The sequence below is a fragment of the Thalassophryne amazonica genome, chromosome 1 (genome assembly GCF_902500255.1).
Source record: "Thalassophryne amazonica chromosome 1, fThaAma1.1, whole genome shotgun sequence".
Taxonomy (NCBI): Eukaryota; Metazoa; Chordata; class Actinopteri; order Batrachoidiformes; family Batrachoididae; genus Thalassophryne; species Thalassophryne amazonica.
The window spans coordinates 171,517,222-171,537,247 of NC_047103.1; the positions used below are offsets into that span (position 1 = coordinate 171,517,222).

The 20,026-nt window shown below is 39.9% G+C and overlaps 2 protein-coding genes across 2 annotated transcripts in view; both read left to right on the forward strand.

Annotated features, from left to right (window-relative positions):
* The window catches only part of plaat1l (phospholipase A and acyltransferase 1-like), a 9,611-nt gene extending 1,140 nt beyond the window's left edge, over positions 1-8,471 (forward strand). Inside the window, exons 2-4 of the mRNA XM_034181151.1 lie at positions 4,639-4,776; positions 5,327-5,491; positions 7,194-8,471. Coding sequence (XP_034037042.1) covers positions 4,639-4,776; positions 5,327-5,491; positions 7,194-7,259 — 369 coding nt within the window. The 3' untranslated portion in view covers positions 7,260-8,471. The remainder of the gene's footprint in view (positions 1-4,638; positions 4,777-5,326; positions 5,492-7,193) is intronic.
* setdb2 (SET domain bifurcated histone lysine methyltransferase 2) overlaps positions 7,398-20,026 on the forward strand; it is a 59,089-nt gene continuing 46,460 nt past the window's right edge. The window contains 1 exon segment of the mRNA XM_034181260.1: positions 7,398-7,447. Within this exon segment, the coding sequence (XP_034037151.1) occupies positions 7,398-7,447 (50 nt within the window).

Sequence of the window (20,026 nt, forward strand, 5' to 3'; positions counted from 1 at the left end):
ACAGAACAGAGGGAGAGAGAGGGAGAGAGTGAGTGTGAGAGAGTGCAACAGAGGGAGAGAGCGAGTGTGAGAGAGCGCAACAAGAGCGAGTGTGAGAGAGCGCAACAGAGGGAGAGAGAGAGTGAGAGAGCGAGTGTGAGAGTGCAACAGAGGGAGAGAGCGAGTGAGAGAGCGAGTGTGAGAGAGCGCAACAGAAGGAGAGAGAGTGAGACAGAGCACGATTATGAGAGAGAGAGAGCTGCTGTTTCTGGATTTCTGAGTTGAGGTTCGATTCCCTGTTCTGATCACACAGGTGCTGTGGCTGTGTGATCATCTTCTCCAGCTGATTCCTCTTGCTTCACGCACTCAGTTTTTGGTTGTGTACAGAAGCGCAGTGTTGCATAGACTCGCATGCAGTAACGCTGTGCTGCACAGACCTGATTAAACTTTGTCCAGCGCTCTACGCCGAAGAAAATTAAACATGTTTAATTTCTTCCATCCTACGCATGTAGCTCTCAACATACTGCTGCGTGGGGAGGAAAATCTTGGCGTAGAGCTGCTCAACTTGGCATAGATGATACGCCACCATGAGCAGCTCTACGAACACGCCAATGTGAAAGGGGCTTAAGATTGTCTTAAACAGAGGAGACGGCAGAAAGACAAACAGGTCAGAGAGACATTCTCTGTATGTAGGATGACAGTGAGTCAGTAACACACTACCAGCTTGATCTACGTCATTATGTTATGTTAATTTTCTGTGGCGACCCCAAGTGCAAACAAGGGAGCAGCCGAAGGGACACAGTTTTTTTACTGTCTTAATGTATTTATAAGTTGTTTAGGATTTTGTTATCATATACACACATTAATATTATTTTTATTATTATTATCAGTGTTATTGATATTTTATTTTATTATTACTTCCATTTTGTCATTTGATTTTTAAATGGACAACAGAAATAAGTGTTTTCACTTTCTTGTGTCGTGTGTAATTTTAACGTATTTGCAATTATATTATGTACTTACATTGAACATATTAATAAACCCACGCACACTTTTAATATGTAGATAATCAGCATGTGAATGAAATACGTTCAAAGATCTTCAAGCTGTGTAACGATTAACTCACGACACTTAACTCACTCAACCAGTTGAACTACAAAAGCAATAACTGAACAACACTAGCACCATTTTTAAACTAATATGAACCACAATAACAACATTTAAAACCCCAAAATGCAGAACTCCCATAATGCATTGCAGCACAAGAATTTACAGGTTTATCGACAGGCCCGGCGATCGCACCAATTAAATTTTGCTGAGTATCATCATCCTGATATTAAAATTATTTTCACACTGCCACAATTCTTAATGCAGTTATACGAGGTCTGTTAGAAAAGTATCGGACCTTTTTATTTTTTTTCAAAAACCATATGGATTTGAATCATGTGTGATTGCATCAGACAAGTTTGAACCTTCGTGCGCATGCGTGAGTTTTTTCACGCCTGTCGGTTGCGTCATTCACCTGTGAGCAGGCTTTGAGTGAGCACTGGTCCACCCCTCTCGTCGGATTTTTATTGCGAATAAATGTCTGAACGATTTGGAGCTTTGCTGCATCAAATTTTTCCAGAAACTGTGAGAGACCTCCAGGTGGACACCATTCGGAAAATTCTGTTGGCTTTCAGGGACGATTTAATGGGGATTACACAGATTAAGGAGTGTTACAGCAGGTTTAAAGACCGCCCACAGCATCTGAGAGCACGTCGTGCTCCGAGCGCCGATCGACAGGCTGAATCAACCAGATCATTTCCAACGTGAAGGCTTTGTTGATCCGGGACATCGTCTGACTTACACAAAAATGGCAGGAGACGTGGACATCAAGACTTTTTCGGCACATTCCACTGTTACAGGAGTTTTTTTCATGGATAGAAAAGCGGCTCACAGGACGGCTTTGAGATGGCTTTCAGACAGCTGTCAGTGGGTTTTCAGTCGTGTGACTAACCGAGAAATTGTGCATGAGCTGGACATGCCAGAACATGTCCTGTGAGGCTTCATCACGGCGTTGCTTTGCGCCATGCGGCTCCACCGCGACGCGCGGAGTTCCTCCGCTCCTCTTTCCATGACAAAAACTCCTGTAACAGTGGAATGTGCCGTTCATTTCCAAACTGGATGCTGTGTTTTATTCGGGACGTCCTCTGACTAGCACAGGAATTGCGGAAGACGTGGACATCAGCACTTTTTCGACACATTGAGACAGACGTGTGGAGGAATTCCGTGCGTCGCGGTGGAGCTGCATGGCGCAAAGCAACACCGTGATGAAGCCTCACAGGACATGTTCTGGCATGTCCAGCTCATGCACAATTTCTCAGTTAGTCACATGACTGAAAACCCACCGACAGCCATCTCAAAGCCGTCCTGTGAGACCAACACGGAGGTGGTTTTGTGCCGCGCCATGAACGGCACGGTGGCGCATCCGTCCGCTTTTCTTTCCATGAAAAAAACTCCTGTAACAGTGGAATGTGCCGAAAAAGTACTGATGTCCACGTCTCCTGCCATTTTTGTGTAAGTCAGACGACGTCCCGGATCAACAAAGCCGTCACGTTGGAAATGATCTGGTTGTTTCAGCCTGTCGATCGGCACTCGGAGTGCGCCGCGCTCTCAGACGCTGTGGGTTGTCTTTAAACTGGCTGGATCACTCCTTAATCTGTGTAATCCCCATAAAATCGTCCCTGAAAGCCAACAGAATTTTCCGAATGGTGTCCACCTGGAGGTCTGATGCAGCAAAGCTCCAAATCGTTCAGACATTTCATTCGCAATAAAAATCCGACGAGAGGGGTGGACCAGTGCTCACTCAAAGCCTGCTCACAGATGAATGACGCAACCGACAGGCGTGAAAAAACTCACGCATGCACGCGAAGGTTCAAGCTTGTCTGATGCAATCACACGTGATTCAAATCCATATGGTTTTTGAAAAAAATAAAAAGGTCCGATACTTTTCTAACAGAGTTGATTTTTACTGTTCATTCATATGATGGAGCGCAGAGTGCATTATTTTTTTTATTTCCCCTTCCCTTTCTATGACAACCAATCACAGCTCTTACAGGACCACGGCATACCTAGCAACGGGGTCAACCCCGCCTCCTCACTGAGGCAGGAGTTTCAGACTCGCTCTCAGACATTCCTTGCCAGGACATTTTAGGCTGAGTTAGGAGCTCTTTGAGATGCACCGAGCATACGGGCCCTGGGCTTTTAGTGGGGGCCCCGCCCACCCAGGAGACAGCCTTTTTAAACCCCCCCCCCCATGACCCTCAAGAGACACTCAAGTATTAAGATGAGAACAAACTGGATTCATAGTGATTTAACACTGACCTCGGTGTTAAAATGGTTACTGAAAGTTATTTATTTATTTATTTTGTCTTTTTTTACCGTTGGTGAGCTCACCAACACACTCTAATCAACACTATTGATATGGAAATAAATTACCGATCTGAATCTGTCGCTGTATGACCTCTAAGGTCATTATAGTGAACTGCTTACTCTGAGGTCAAAGGTCACCATTCTGTATTTTGATCTGATTTTGGATTCCACAGAGCTCAAGGTCCTTTATTCTTCTCAAAAACAAAGGTGAAAATTAAATTGGTGAAAGTTCAAATATTCTCATTTCATTGGCAGATTGCTACATAATGTGCAGTGAAACAACAAATGCAGTTCTCTGTTTTACCACCAGGAGGCAGGTGATTAAAAAAATGTGAAAATTACACTATATAACAAATTTTTATTTTTGTTTTGTTCCTGGGTACACAGTGTGTTTTCCTAACCTGTTATGCCTTAAATAAATAGAAAATAGCTGTTATTCCGCAGAAACTTTGCTTCTGTGATCAAGACAATGATATTTTGAAATTTGTCTGTTTTCAAGAATATTCTCGATTCGCCTTCACTATTACTGAGTAGTCTTCTAGAATATTCTTTAACTGCTAGAACTGTCCAGAATTTTCTAGAAGTTTCCAGAATTATCTAGAAATTTCAAGAAACTTTTAGAACTTTCTAGAACGTAAAAAAAAAAAATCAAAGTTTGTGCTGAATGTAGTCATTTTTCCATAGACTTTAGACATAAGCAGTTGAAATATAACACTTAGAAGCCAGGAACAAAAATTGTGTTACATAGTGTTATTTTTAATTATTTTTGCATATTTCATTTTCAAAGATACTAAATAATTATAATTGTGTTTCGTTTTTGTAACAACCATTCATCAGTGAGCTGCTGCAAAAAAAGACTTGAGTGAAGCTCCTCCTCCTGCTCCGCCCACTCACCCTGTGGGCTGGGCCTGGGCTTTAGTAAGTCCTCTGCCCCCTTCAGGAGAGGACTGTTTTTACTGGCAAATTTTTAATCTTTAAAATCTCTTTTTCTTTTCCTACAAAATACATTGACACAGTTGTCCAATCAAATCTGGCAACCAGATAGCTCCACCCACAAAGAAGAATTTGTTCACACAGAGGAGGTGGAGCTACATTTTTTTCATACACAAATATCAAATTTCGTTCTGAAATTTGTGGCGTCACAGTTGCTGGACTCAAATCTTTATGAATTTCACACTTTTTAATCACATGTACGAGTATATTATAAAATCTAAAATCAGACTCTTCCACTATTTCTGGTAACAGAAAAAAAATTATGATTTCATCCTAAAATACTTTTTACCTTTTCTGTCAGATTCTGACAACAAGCTTGTGCTGTTCGGCAGAGCTCTGAGGTCAGAGGTCAAACTGGACCCTTTGCAGCTGCTGGGAAAAAAGTACAAGGTACTGTGTTCTATAAACTGCACAGATTAGATTAGATTAGATTAGATTCAATTTTATGGTTATTGTACAGAGTTCAGGTACAGAACCAATGAAATGCAGGTGACATCTAACTAGAACGGCAAAAAACAGCCTTAAATGCCAAGTTCAGCTGAGTAATATGTAGAGTGGAGAAGACACACAGGAGATGGACAATATACAGACGAGTATTACAGTCATGTGTAAATCGATGAGTACAGTAACATGATGATTGTAGTGAAGTAATGACAGGATAAATAAAGTGTGTGTGTGTGTGTGTGTGTGTGTGTGTGTGTGTGTGTGTGTGTGTGTGTGTGTAAACTGTTCATTGTGTAAAAGAGGAACAGATGCTGTCCAGAGGAACATCTATAAATGTGTTGAAGAAACGGATTGTTTTTAGCTCATAAAGTCTCATGAGGTGTTGAAGTAAAACGGCACTCGGCGTGCATTCTGCAGCCAGCTGCTTTTTATGGCTCCACCCCCTTCTTGTCATACATATGTGTCTGCTCCTTTTTCTCTCTTTGCTGTGCTGCAGGTCAACAACATGCTGGATGGGTCCGTGGCGGCCCGAGACTTCCACAGCGTGGTGAAGCCCGCCATTGACGACATGGTGGGCCGCGAGGTCACGTTTGACATCCTGTTCCACAACAGCGAGCACCAGGCGGCACTCTTCAGATACGGAGTCAAGAAATCCGAGCAGGTGAGAGCTAGAAATCTGCTGAGTCAGGCAGAAGACCCCACGGTCAGCCATGGCGTCTGACTGCTTCAGAGTTTGTGTGTTCTGCCCATGCGCAGGAATTTTCCGTAGGTTTCCTCCAGGTTCTCCGGTTTCCTCAAACATCCAAAGACATGCGGGTTAGATGGATTGGAATCTTTAAATTGTCCGTAGGTGTGCGAGTGTTTGTTTTGGTCCAGTGGTGGCGCCAGAAAATTTTTGTTGGGGGGGCTGAGGGGGAGCTGGGGTAAAAGTTGGAGGAGCTCCACAAAATGTCGTCGAAATGAACAATATATAGTAAATTGCTTTATAAATACCAAGGTATATGTTTTAGTCACCCGTGCTCCTCTAAAATGTGGTATCAATGCACACACACATCACTTAGAATGACTGCCGAACAACGATGTACAGCTTCTGTATATTCTGTGTTAGTGCGCGGCTGCGGTCGACGTGCTTGATGAATTCCTGTGCAAAAGGTAGTTCCCAGATAATTGTGATATATTCCTGGGAGATAATCTAAATCAATTCTAAAATGTACCAGTAATAAAATTATAAAGATACATAAGTGAAGTTTTAAGAGTGGCCGTAATAAATATTTAGGAAACCTAAATTTTTGGAGTATGGAGTTAAATTTGTCTCATTAATACTTGCAAATGCACAGAGGGTGATTTACAAATATCCTTTGATTTGTACACGTGCTTTGTGATCCACAAACACAAATTTCTGATTTGTAACTTGTGTGTGGGTTTTTACAAATAAATGTTTATTTGGGATCACCGAACACACACATTCATCATATTGAGACATTCTCAGCGCAAAACTGCAGTTGAAACGTGAAAAAAAAAAACTAGCTGCTGCTGCTGCAGTGCTGCTGCTCGCTCTCCCCTCAAACTCTGTCATAATTATGAAATAAAGGACAAAAGGGACATAAGTCCTGCTCACAGGCTGGCTGCCAGAGACAGGACATGTCCACATCAAGTATAAACTCCAGACATCTTCACATCACTACATATCCAGTCCCTGATTGGTCGTCGTGATGCGACAAGACAAAAAAGTTCAGATTTTTCAACTTGGGGAAGAGGGCGACGCGACACGATATTGCTCCACAAATGCGCCAATCGCTCAAAATTGCTTCATTTGCGTCGCGTTGCGTGGCTTGAACTTTTGTGGCGCCACAACGCGTCCTTCTATAGGGATTACATGGCAACCTGTCGCTGCCATCGCTCGCGTTGCATGCGGTGTGAACGTGGCATAACATGTTTGGTCTGATATTTTAATCTCACTTAATCGACTTTAAAGTCTTTTTATTTTCTGCAGCACTCAGCAGCATAAACGCATAGTGAACAGATCAATCAGTGTTATTGATCATTATTTCAAACTCATCACGTCATTATCAGACTTCACTGAAATGGAAACATGCAGCACTTCGATTTTTATTTTTTTTCTGTTGTGTCCTGTTGGTTTTTGTTATTTGCGTGCGGGTGAAACATCGCCCCCTCCAGGTTTGTGCTGACCAGAGGACTGTGAGGATTTGGCAGATGTACGTGCGCTCTCAGTGCTGCACAAGATTAACGTCATTTAAATGAAGCCACTGCAGAAAAGTCGGATTCTTGTCAGAAACGTTTCTCACGGCGACTGTTTGTGGGAAGCTTGGCTTTGATCTGTGTCTCTGTTTGTCTTTTCACAGATAGAAACCATCTACAAACACATCATGCCCGCGTGGAAAAAACTGTTTAAAGACAAACAGCTGTAAAAACCTGCTCGTCTGCCGCGTATCCTCCCACCACCAGAGGGCAGCACAGGTGTGGCTCAGTGTCACTGCTTTACCAACATGAGACGAGCCCCTTTGGACCCTTCCCACTGACGTCAGCCAGTAGTGTCTGCGGCCATTATGGAAGACAAAGACGATGTAGATGCGCTGATGTTTTTCCACAGCAGATGGTGAGATGTGGACATAAACTCGGTCTCCTGCTGTGATCACAGCACACGAGAACAACATGGCCAAAAATATTATCCTGATAACTGCACATGTGGTGACGCAGACGTTTAATTATTTTCAGTGACAGATGATGGCGCATGTATGCGGCGCGATGTTCTAAACACCGTCTGCTTGTGTCAGTGCGAAGGACAAACTGGATGTCAGTTAAAGATGACGAGCGACAGTTTATATGATCTAAATGAGTGTGACATCACAAAGACAAGCTGTAGAAGAGCCGGCAAAGAGATAATAACCTTTATGACATCACAAACTGTGAAAGGTTTAAAACAGCCGTCAGAGTCACGGCTTCCTGTTTCCACTGTGCAAAACATGTTTGTGTCCTCCGGTGAAGAAAATTCTTAAAATGATGCCGTCTCCTGTCGTTAGTGTCTAACGGCTGTCAGGTGACCGCGTTTTCCCACCATCAACGCCTGAATCCAACAGGAAGGCGACTTTTTACAGACAAGATTTCAGTCGTCGTCAACAAATTCAGTTTCTGTTTCTTCAGCTGATCTTTTTTTTTTTTTTTTTTTTTGACTGACAGCTGCAACATGAGGATTTTTTGTTGCTCTTATTTCCACAACTCTGCAGATCTGGCCCACATCCAAACATTTCACACAAACATGAACCAAAACAAAAGTGTTCTAATGTGAACTCTGACCTTGTGTTTGTCTTCCAGAATGTTCATGAGCTTTGACCGCTGTGTCACACAGGAAGGGTCTCAGAACTAAAGCTTCTTTCTTTATTTTATTTTTATTTTTTGTTCCTGTCAAATATCCTGTTTCACATAACCTGTGGGGGGGTTACAAACTTTTTTGGGGAAATTTCTTTGTTTACATTTATTTTGGCTTTATGTTGCCTTATTATCATCTCATTTGTCATTAAATGTTAATTTTCCAAATTTTCACTTAAATAATCTCTCCGCATGATTATGTTGTTTTTATGCAGCTTCATTATTGTCTGGGTTTTGTTTTTTGTTGTCATTTGTGTTATTTTTCCCTTTGTGGAAAAATTTCTCTCCTGTTGCCTCAAATAAATAATAAATAAATCCTGTTTGTGATACTTTATTATTATTAATCTAGTTTTGGTTGTGTATTGTGAAGAAATAATAAAGTAATTTTCAAAGTCATTAAATTGGACAGTTGTAAGTTCAGTGCTGACTGTCGGCGTCTGAGCCGAGTTCGGTTCCTGAACTTGTGACTTTGGGTGAAGCTGATTTCTGCATCAGGGTTGAATCTTTGTTTATCTGATCTCCTTCTTGTCAGGAGGCAGAACTCGGAGCTTCGACCACTTCAGCAGTAAAGTTGTTCCAGTGATAAACCGATCGGAGGATCATCGGATGTTTGCTCAGATTTGTGTTCCTCAGACATCTTGTACTGTGGCCTCTTGTGTCAAAGAGTGGGCCGTCCACTCAGACAAGCCGTCCACATCCATCTACAATGTGTCACTGTCCTCCTGAAGAAGGACCTTAAGAGTGTCTTCTGCACACAGAGACACTTCAATGTCCCCCGTGGCCTCAGGGAGTTGATTGATGAAGATGACAAACAGAATTTTTTTAGACGTGTTAGATAATTTAGCTTCTCTTAAGGGTTAATTTCTTATTTTAATGCTTATTTCTAGATTTAACAATCTTAATTCAAGACATCTTGTCAGGTGAAATGATGTGTCCATCCAGCGAGATAACTACCCCCAGATTTAGTGTTTTAAAGCTTTTTTTTTTTTTTTTGCAATGTGATGTTGGACGTTCTGAGAGACTTGTAAAAGTCCAAGTGTCCCGTGAGATTTTCTTTTCAATACTCCTGAATAAGGAAGACGTGTCGCAGCCCATGAATGCATGAAAGAAAAGAAAGACCTTTGTCTTTTCTTGCCCAAGTGTGTCTTGAGAAGCTGCAATTCTTTTTCATTCGAAATCTAATCCAAAGTCATCGAGGTGGAGTGTGTCAGCTGACCTTAGAATACTTGTATTTATGTGGCAGTATTTCTGGAACACAAAGAAATGGAAAATTTCGCATTTTTCACTAATGCATTAGCATTCTTGTACATACTGTATTCTAATGCAGTATATATGCTATCTTACTGACATAAGATACTATATACTGATAAGATATAAACTGATATATAAGATATATACTGGCATAAGATAGATACTGATATATAAGATACTATATACTGATATAAGATATAAACAGATATATAAGATATTATATACTGATATATAAGATACTATATACTGATATAAGATATAAACCGATATACAAGATATTATATACTGATATAAGATATATACTGATATATAAGATACTATAGACTGATATAAGATATAAACAGATACATAAGATAGTATATACTGGCATAAGACATATACTGATATATAAGATACTATATACTGATAGAAGATATATACTGATATATAAGATATTATATACTGGCATAAGATATATACTGATATATAAGATACTATATACTGATATAAGATATAAACAGATATATAAGATATTATATACTGATATATAAGATACTATATACTGATATAAGATATAAACCGATATATAAGATATTATATACTGATATAAGATATATACTGATATATAAGATACTATAGACTGATATAAGATATAAACAGATACATAAGATAGTATATACTGGCATAAGACATATACTGATATATAAGATACTATATACTGATAGAAGATATATACTGATATATAAGATATTATATACTGGCATAAGATATATACTGATATATAAGATACTATATACTGATATAAGATATAAACAGATATATACTGATATATAAGATACTATATACTGATATAAGATATAAACAGATATATACTGATATATAAGATACTATATACTGATAGAAGATATATACTGATATATAAGATACTATATACTGATAGAAGATATAAACTGATATATAAGATATTATATACTGGCATAAGATATATACTGATATATAAGATACTATATGCTGGCATAAGATATATACTGATATATAAGATATTATATACTGATATAAGATATAAACAGATATATAAGATACTATAGACTGATATAAGATATAAACAGATATATAAGATATTATATACTGGCATAAGATATATACTGATATATAAGATAATATATACTGATATAAGATATATACTGATATATAAGATATTATATACTGATAGAAGATATAAACTGATATATAAGATATTATATACTGGCATAAGATATATACTGATATATAAGATAATATATACTGATATAAGATATATACTGATATATAAGATACTGTATACTGATAGAAGATATAAACTGATATATAAGATATTATATACTGGCATAAGATCTATACTGATATATAAGATACTATATACTGATATAAGATATAAACTGATATATATGATATTATATACTGATATAAGATATATACTGATATAAGATATAAAGTGATATGTAGATACTATATACTGATATAAGATATAAAGTGATATATAAGATACTATAGACTGATAGAAGATATAAACTGATATATAAGATATTATATACTGGCATAAGATATATACTGATATATAAGATAATATATACTGATATAAGATATATACTGATATATAAGATACTATATACTGATAGAAGATATAAACTGATATATAAGATATTATATACTGGCATAAGATATATACTGATATATAAGATAATATATACTGATATAAGATATAAAGTGATATATAGTTACTATATACTGATATAAGATATAAAGTGATATATAGTTACTATATACTGATATAAGATATAAAGTGATATATAGTTACTATATACTGATATAACATATAAACATATATAGTTACTATATACTGATATAAGATATAAACTGATATATAAGATATTATATACTGGCATAAGATATATACTGATATATAAGATATATACTGATATAAGATATAAAGTGATATATAAGATACTATATACTGATATAAGATATAAAGTGATATATAAGATACTATATACTGATATAAGATATAAAGTGATATATAGTTACTATATACTGATATAAGATATAAAGTGATATATAAGATACTATATACTGATATAAGATATAAAGTGATATATAGTTACTATATACTGATATAAGATATAAAGTGATATATAAGATACTATATACTGATATAAGATATAAAGTGATATATAAGATACTATATACTGATATAAGATATAAAGTGATATATAGTTACTATATACTGATATAAGATATAAAGTGATATATAAGATACTATAGACTGATATAAGATATAAACAGATATATAAGATATTATATGATGGCATAAGATCTATACTGATATATAAGATACTATATACTGATAGTAAATCCCTGCGGCTGCTCCCTTGTTTTGTACTCGGGGTCGCAAATCCAAGGTGGATCTGCATGTTGAATTGGCACAAATTTTACGCCGGATGCCCTTCCTGACGCAACTCTACATTACATGGAGAAATGTGGTGCAGTGGGATTTTATTTTATTAATTTATAAACAACAGAAAAGGGACTTAAATGTAGGCGTTCCACGGCTGCTACAGTCCCAATTGTGACATAGTTCGGACTTCCATAAAAAAAAAAAAAAAAACAAGACTTTGTGTAGTTCCTCAGTCCAGCCAAAAAATCATGTCAGCGTTTCATGTGAACACGGCTTACAGCAGAGTGGATTTGTCTTGTGTGTGTGTGCGTGCGTGTTGTGTGTATACAAGTGCATGCGCATGTGTGGGCGTGTGTACACAAGCACGTGTGGGTGCACGCACATCAAACCAAATCAAATCAATTTTATTTATATAGCGCCAAATCACAACAAACAGTTGCCCCAAGGCCCTTTATATTGTAAGGCAAAGCCATACAATAATTACGGAAAAACCCCAACGGTCAAAACGACCCCCTGTGAGCAAGCACTTGGCGACAGTGGGAAGGAAAAAATCCCTTTTAACAGGAAGAAACCTCCAGCAGAACCAGGCTCAGGGAGGGGCAGTCTTCTGCTGGGACTGGTTGGGGCTGAGGGAGAGAATCAGGAAAAAGACATGCTGTGGAGGGGAGCAGAGATCAATCACTAATGATTAAATGCAGAGTGGTGCATACAGAGCAAAAAGAGAAAGAAACACTCAGTGCATCATGGGAACCCCCCAGCAGTCTAAGTCTATAGCAGCATAACTAAGGGATGGTTCAGGGTCACCTGATCCAGCCCTAACTATAAGCTTTAGCAAAAAGGAAAGTTTTAAGCCTAATCTTAAAAGTAGAGAGGGTGTCTGTCTCCCTGATCTGAATTGGGAGCTGGTTCCACAGGAGAGGAGCCTGAAAGCTGAAGGCTCTGCCTCCCATTCTACTCTTACAAACCCTAGGAACTACAAGTAAGCCTGCAGTCTAAGAGCGAAGCGCTCTATTGGGGTGATATGGTACTATGAGGTCCCTAAGATAAGATGGGACCTGATTATTCAAAACCTTATAAGTAAGAAGAAGAATTTTAAATTCTATTCTAGAATTAACAGGAAGCCAATGAAGAGAAGCCAATATGGGTGAAATATGCTCTCCTTCTAGTCCCCGTCAGTACTCTAGCTGCAGCATTTTGAATTAACTGAAGGCTTTTCAGGGAACTTTTAGGACAACCTGATAATAATGAATTACAGTAGTCCAGCCTAGAGGAAATAAATGCATGAATTAGTTTTTCAGCATCACTCTGAGACAAGACCTTTCTAATTTTAGAGATATTGCGTAAATGCAAAAAAGCAGTCCTACATATTTGTTTAATATGCGCATTGAATGACATATCCTGATCAAAAATGACTCCAAGATTTCTCACAGTATTACTAGAGGTCAGGGTAATGCCATTCAGAGTAAGGATCTGGTTAGACACCATGTTTCTAAGATTTGTGGGGCCAAGTGTTATGTGGGCCACTGAAGAGGAGGTACTGCTGGCCCACCACCACCAGAGGGCGTCCTGCTTGGAGTGCGGGCTCCAAGCACGAGAGGGCGCCAGACCCAGAGGAAGTGACAGCTCTCACTCATCGCACCAGCTGTCACTCATCTACTGTTATGTGTCGACGCGGGTTGAGGAGCGGACCTGCGTCAGACAGAAACCCAGCGCTAAAAATAACCAGAAAGTGGTTCCAACAACAGAAACAATTTATTTTTCACCTGTGCATAATAATGTGTACAAAACTGAAAGAACGTCCTTCTGGTGGAGTGACTGTTGGCGCGCTCTTAAGCGCCCAAAAGGATAGAAGCCCGGCGTTCCTGGACCCACTACCACCAGACAAACACCCCCCAGGTGGACACGACAAACTGACTCTCTGTGAAGCAAGAAGATGTGAGGTAAGTCAGCAGTTACAACAATATCTTTCAAAAGACACACGCTATCAGCAACACATTCAGGTCTGTATCTTTTTAACTTTATGCAAATGAGCAGCTTCTCACAACAGGTGGAGGATCACTTATCCGCACGCCACAGCAGTGAGAAGCAAGCTGCACAATTCTCATCACAATTCAAGTATACTGTGTAACAAAACACCAAGTTACTATCAACAATTAATCAAACACTTAATTACCTTTGATGTGTGCTGACAGCATGTGTCCTCACCCTTCCTTGCTTCACGGGCTCGATGTGTCAAACCCAGGCGCGGTCCTCAGCGTCTCACAAACGAACATCACAAGGTCGAGTTCCCGGCAGTTCTGCTTGAATCACACATGCCTTAAATGCAGAACGCCATCCAATTATCTGCTTCAGCTGAAAGTCTTTAAGGTTGCATGTGAGCACCATTCACAGGTGCTACACATGATGTTGATGAGGGTGAGGATTCTTCAGCCAGCACCTTCTCCACAGACAAATCAGTTCTCATGCCACCTGAAGAGCAAAGGAAAGAAAAGAACACCAAAACATCCAGCCACACCCCCCAACACACAACATCTACACCAGTACATAAGCCGGACTGCAACTCCACCTCCCCGCCGAGAAATCGACTACCATTGGAAAGGTAATTTCTCTGCTGACAGACACTTTGTGTGTAATAACCTGAACTTCTATTGCAGCCGTTTTCCTGGAGTGTTGCCTTATCTGGAGGATTGGCGTTTGGTGTGACAGCGACGGCTTCGCCTCACACCCCAACCCAGATAAGTGGTTGACCAGGAGCTGCACGAGTGTGTGTGATTGGAGGTGGAGGTGCTTCCTCCTAACTGTGTTTGGACTGTGGATTACTGAGTGTGCGGACTCACACTCATACATCTTATCTTTGCTTTCTGCCAGCAGTACCAGGGTCGACAGCCGAAGACAGAGGCCACCTGGGGACTCGGGACTTGGCGGCTCCGGTGTTCTTCAGGCCGTTGGTGGTGGAAGCCGTGTGGGACGCGGCTTCTCTCTCGTCGGGGGTCTTCTATCTTCGAGCCTGCCCACACGTCACCTGGTGTTAATTGACTGTGCAAATTCTGTGAATTTAGTTGTGTATTATCACAACATTAAATTGTTACTTTTTGGCTTACTCATTGTCCGTTCATTTGCGCCCCCTGTTGTGGGTCCGTGCTACGACACCTTCACAACACCAAGTACAATAACTTTAGTTTTATCTAAATTTAAAAGCAGGAAATTAGAGGTCATCCATGTCTTTATGTCTGTAAGACAATCCTGCAGTTTAGCTAATTGGTGTGTGTCCTCTGGCTTCATGGATAGATAACGCTGGGTATCATCTGCGTAACAATGAAAATTTAAGCAATGCTGTCTAATAATACTGCCTAAGGGAAGCATGTATAAAGTGAATAAAATTGGTCCTAGCACAGAACCTTGTGGAACTCCATAATTAACCTTAGTCTGTGAAGAAGATTCCCCATTTACATGAACAAATTGTAATCTATTAGATAAATATGATTCAAACCACCGCAGCGCAGTGCCTTTAATACCTATGGCATGCTCTAATCTCTGTAATAAAATTTTATGGTCAACAGTATAAAAAGCAGCACTGAGGTCCAACAGGACAAGCACAGAGATGAGTCCACTGTCTGAGGCCATAAGAAGATCATTTGTAACCTTCACTAATGCTGTTTCTGTACTATGATGAATTCTAAAACCTGACTGAAACTCTTCAAATAGACCATTCCTCTGCAGATGATCAGTTAGCTGTTTTAAAACTACCCTTCAAGAATTTTTGAGAGAAAAGGAAGGTTGGAGATTGGCCTATAATTAGCTAAGATAGCTGGGTCAAGTGATGGCTTTTTAAGTAATGGTTTAATTACTGCCACATTAAAAGCCTGTGGTACATAGCCAACTAATAAAGATAGATTGATCATATTTAAGATCGAAGCATTAATCAATGGTAGGGCTTCCTTGAGCAGTCTGGTAGGAATGGGGTCTAATAGACATGTTGATGGTTTGGAGGAAGTAACTAATGAAAATAACTCAGACAGAACAATCGGAGAGAAAGAGTCTAACCAAATACCGGCATCACTGAAAGCAGCCTAAGAGAACGATATGTCTTTGGGATGGTTATGAGTAATTTTTTCTCTAATAGTTAAAATTTTATTAGCAAAGAAAGTCATGAAGTCATTACTAGTTAAAGTTAAAGGAATACTCGGCTCAATAGAGCTCTGACTCTTTGTCAGCCTGGCTACAGTGCTGAAAAGAAACCTGGGGTTGTTCTTATTTTCTTCAATTAGTGATGAGTAGTAAGATGTCCTAGCTTTACGGAGGGCTTTTTTTTTAATTATAGAGCAACAGACTTTTTCCAGGCTAAGTGAAGATCTTCTAAATTAGTGAGACGCCATTTCCTCTCCAACTTACGGGTTATCTGCTTTAAGCTGCGAGTTTGTGAGTTATACCACGGAGTCAGGCACTTCTGATTTAAGGCTCTCTTTTTCAGAGGAGCTACAGCATCCAAAGTTGTCCTCAATGAGGATGTAAAACTATTGACGAGATAATCTATCTCACTCACAGAGTTTAGGTAGCTACTCTGCACTGTGTTGGTATATGGCATTAGAGAACATAAAGAAGGAATCATATCCTTAAACCTAGTTACAGCGCTTTCTGAAATACTTCTACTGTAATGAAACTTATTCCCCACTGCTGGGTAGTCCATCAGAGTTAATGTAAATGTTATTAAGAAATGATCAGACAGAAGGGGGTTTTCAGGGAATACTGTTAAGTCTTCAATTTCCATACCATAAGTCAGAACAAGATCTAAGATATGATTAAAGTGGTGGGTGGACTCATTTACATTTTGAGCAAAGCCAATTGAGTCTAATAATAGATTAAATGCAGTGTTGAGGCTGTCATTCTCAGCATCTGTGTGGATGTTAAAATCTCCCACTATAATTATCTTATCTGAGCTAAGCACTAAGTCAGACAAAAGGTCCGAAAATTCACAGAGAAACTCACAGTAACGACCAGGTGGACGATAGATAACAAATAAAACTGTTTTTTTGGGACTTCCAATTTGGATGGACAAGACTAAGAGTCAAGCTTTCAAATGAATTAAAGCTCTGTCTGGGTTTTTGATTCATTAATAAGCTGGAGTGGAAGATTGCTGCTAATCCTCCGCCTCGGCCCGTGCTACGAGCATTCTGACAGTTAGTGTGACTCGGGGGTGTTGACTCATTTAAACTAACATATTCATCCTGCTGTAACCAGGTTTCTGTAAGGCAGAATAAATCAATATGTTGATCAATTATTATATCATTTACTAACAGGGACTTAGAAGAGAGAGACCTAATGTTTAATAGACCACATTTAACTGTTTTAGTCTGTGGTGCAGTTGAAAGTGCTATATTATTTTTTCTTTTTGAATTTTTATGCTTAAATAGATTTTTGCTGGTTATTGGTGGTCTGGGAGCAGGCACCGTCTCTACGGGGATGGGGTAATGAGGGGATGGCAGGGGGAGAGAAGCTGCAGAGAGGTGTGTAAGACTACAACTCTGCTTCCTGGTCCCAACCCTGGATAGTCACGGTTTGGAGGATTTAAGAAAATTGGCCAGATTTCTAGAAATGAGAGCTGCTCCATCCAAAGTGGGATGGATGCCGTCTCTCCTAACAAGACCAGGTTTTCCCCAGAAGCTTTGCCAATTATCTATGAAGCCCACCTCATTTTTTGGACACCACTCAGACAGCCAGCAATTCAAGGAGAACATGCGGCTAAACATGTCACTCCCAGTCCGATTGGGGAGGGGCCCAGAGAAAACTACAGAGTCCGACATTGTTTTTGCAAAGTTACCCACAGATTCAATGTTCATTTTAGTGACCTCCGATTGGCGTAACCGGGTGTCATTACTGCCGACGTGAATTACAATCTTACCAAATTTACGCTTAGCCTTAGCCAGCAGTTTCAAATTTCCTTCAATGTCGCCTGCTCTGGCCCCCGGAAGACAATTGACTATGGTTGCTGGTGTCGCTAACTTCACATTTCTCAAAAAAGAGTCACCAATAACCAGTTTGTTCCTCGGCGGGTGTGTCGCCGAGTGGGGAAAAACGGTTAGAGATGTGAATGGGTTGGCGGTGTACACGGGGCTTCTGTTTAGGACTACGCTTCCTCCTCACAGTCACCCAGTCAGCCTGCTTTCCTGGCTGCTCGGGATCTGCTGGAGGGGAACTAACGGCGGTTAAGCTACCTTGGTCTGCACCGACTACAGAGGCCTGGCTAGCTATAGGATTTTCCAAGGTGCAAAGCCGAGTCTCCAATTCGCCCAGCCTGGCCTCCAAAGCTACGAATAAGCTACACTTATTACAAGTACCATTACTGCTAAAGGAGGCTGAGGAATAACTAAACATTTCACACCCAGAGCAGAAAAGTGCAGGAGAGACAGGAGAAGCCGCCATGCTAAACCGGCTAAGAGCTAGTAGCTGCGCTAAGCTAGCAGATTCCTAAAAACACACAAAGTGAATAATGTGTAAATAATTTAGAGGTGATTCAGCAGAGGGAGTGCTTTAGTTAAGGCACGTGAAGATTACACTGTGAAACAAATCGTTATCTAGTTAACTAGATCAATCTAACTGTGCACATTAAACAGCTAACAGATACAGAAAAACACCGCTGTGCTCCGGATCAGGAAGTGATACAATACCGCAGTGAGAGCCAGCCACCAGTAGAGGCACGTGCTTGCACATGCGCGTGCATGTGCAAGCACGTGTGTGCATGTGCATGAGGACATGCGCGTGCATGTGTGGGCATGTGTGTGCACGTGCAGAGTACAATGGTCCCAAACATATGGAACCAAATTTGCACTCTAAATGGAACCAAGCCGCACTCTAAATGCAATGCAACACAAATGGGATGAATTAATCCATGTCATGTGACATACAAAGCACCAATCAAATGACAAGGATCCACTCAGCCGTTATATAAAAACTGATATATAAGATACTACATACTGACATAAGATATATACTGATATATAAGATACTACAGACTGATATAAGATATAAATCATTTGATTGGTGCTTTGTATGCAAGGTTGGGTAGGATTACTTTGAAAGAATACATGTGGATTACATGTATATGTGTACATACATTTGGATTACTTGTAATCTGATTACTTTTGGATTACATTTCAAAGTAATCCTACCCAACCTTGTTTATATGTCACATGACATGGATTAATTCATCCCATTTGCATTGCATTGCATTTAGAGTGCAGCTTGGTTCCATTTTGAGTGCAAATTTGGTTCCATACGTTTGGTACCATTGCACTCTGTACACACACGCACAGCCTCGTGCTTGCACACATACTTGTGCATGCGCATGTACACGCACCCACACGTGTTCATGCATGCATATTCGCACGCGCACACAAAACAAATCCACTGTGCTGTCTGGAGGCTGTTGGCAGGAAGTTGGAGAATACAAGAATACATGATATCAATACAACCTCTCATGTCCAAAATGCCTGTCCACCTGTCTTATTCTTTCTGTCCACCACAATTTGGTCACTTTTCAAAGGGGTCATACTCCTCAATCAAGTCAATTTAATGTACAAAGTTTCATTTCAGGTCATCTTGGTGTATAAATCTCATCGTTCCGCCAGCTGTCTGAAAGTTAGAGACAAAACCAAACCAGTTGATTTCAGAGCGACCACTCGTGGAAGTTTGAAATCCCGCCTTCGGATCCGGTGAACGCCGGCACTCCACCGGAAGTGACGAATACCCGCGCCCTCGCTTGATTCACTCAAAAAATAATGAAATAAATAAAAAAGGTAGATAGAGACTATATTTGACATTCACGAAAGGTTTGGAAATATTGGTTCATTGTGCAGAGTTCACAATTAAATAAATATAAAGATGAAATAACAGCGCTGCATTGTTTATCTACGGTGGCCATCGTGGGACAAAACACATTCAGTAACACGGGGAAGGGTCTGTTCCGTGACAAAGTTGTTCTCTTTGATCCTTTAGAATTTTCCGACTGATTAACATATATAATCTGCTGTCGTCATCGTATCGTTTAAACTGTGGCTCCGGCTCGGTGTTTTATCCCGTTAAGGACTGTAACTAACGACAAAGCTGAATGAATCCGAGCTAATGGTAGCAGATGGTGCTAACTGTAAC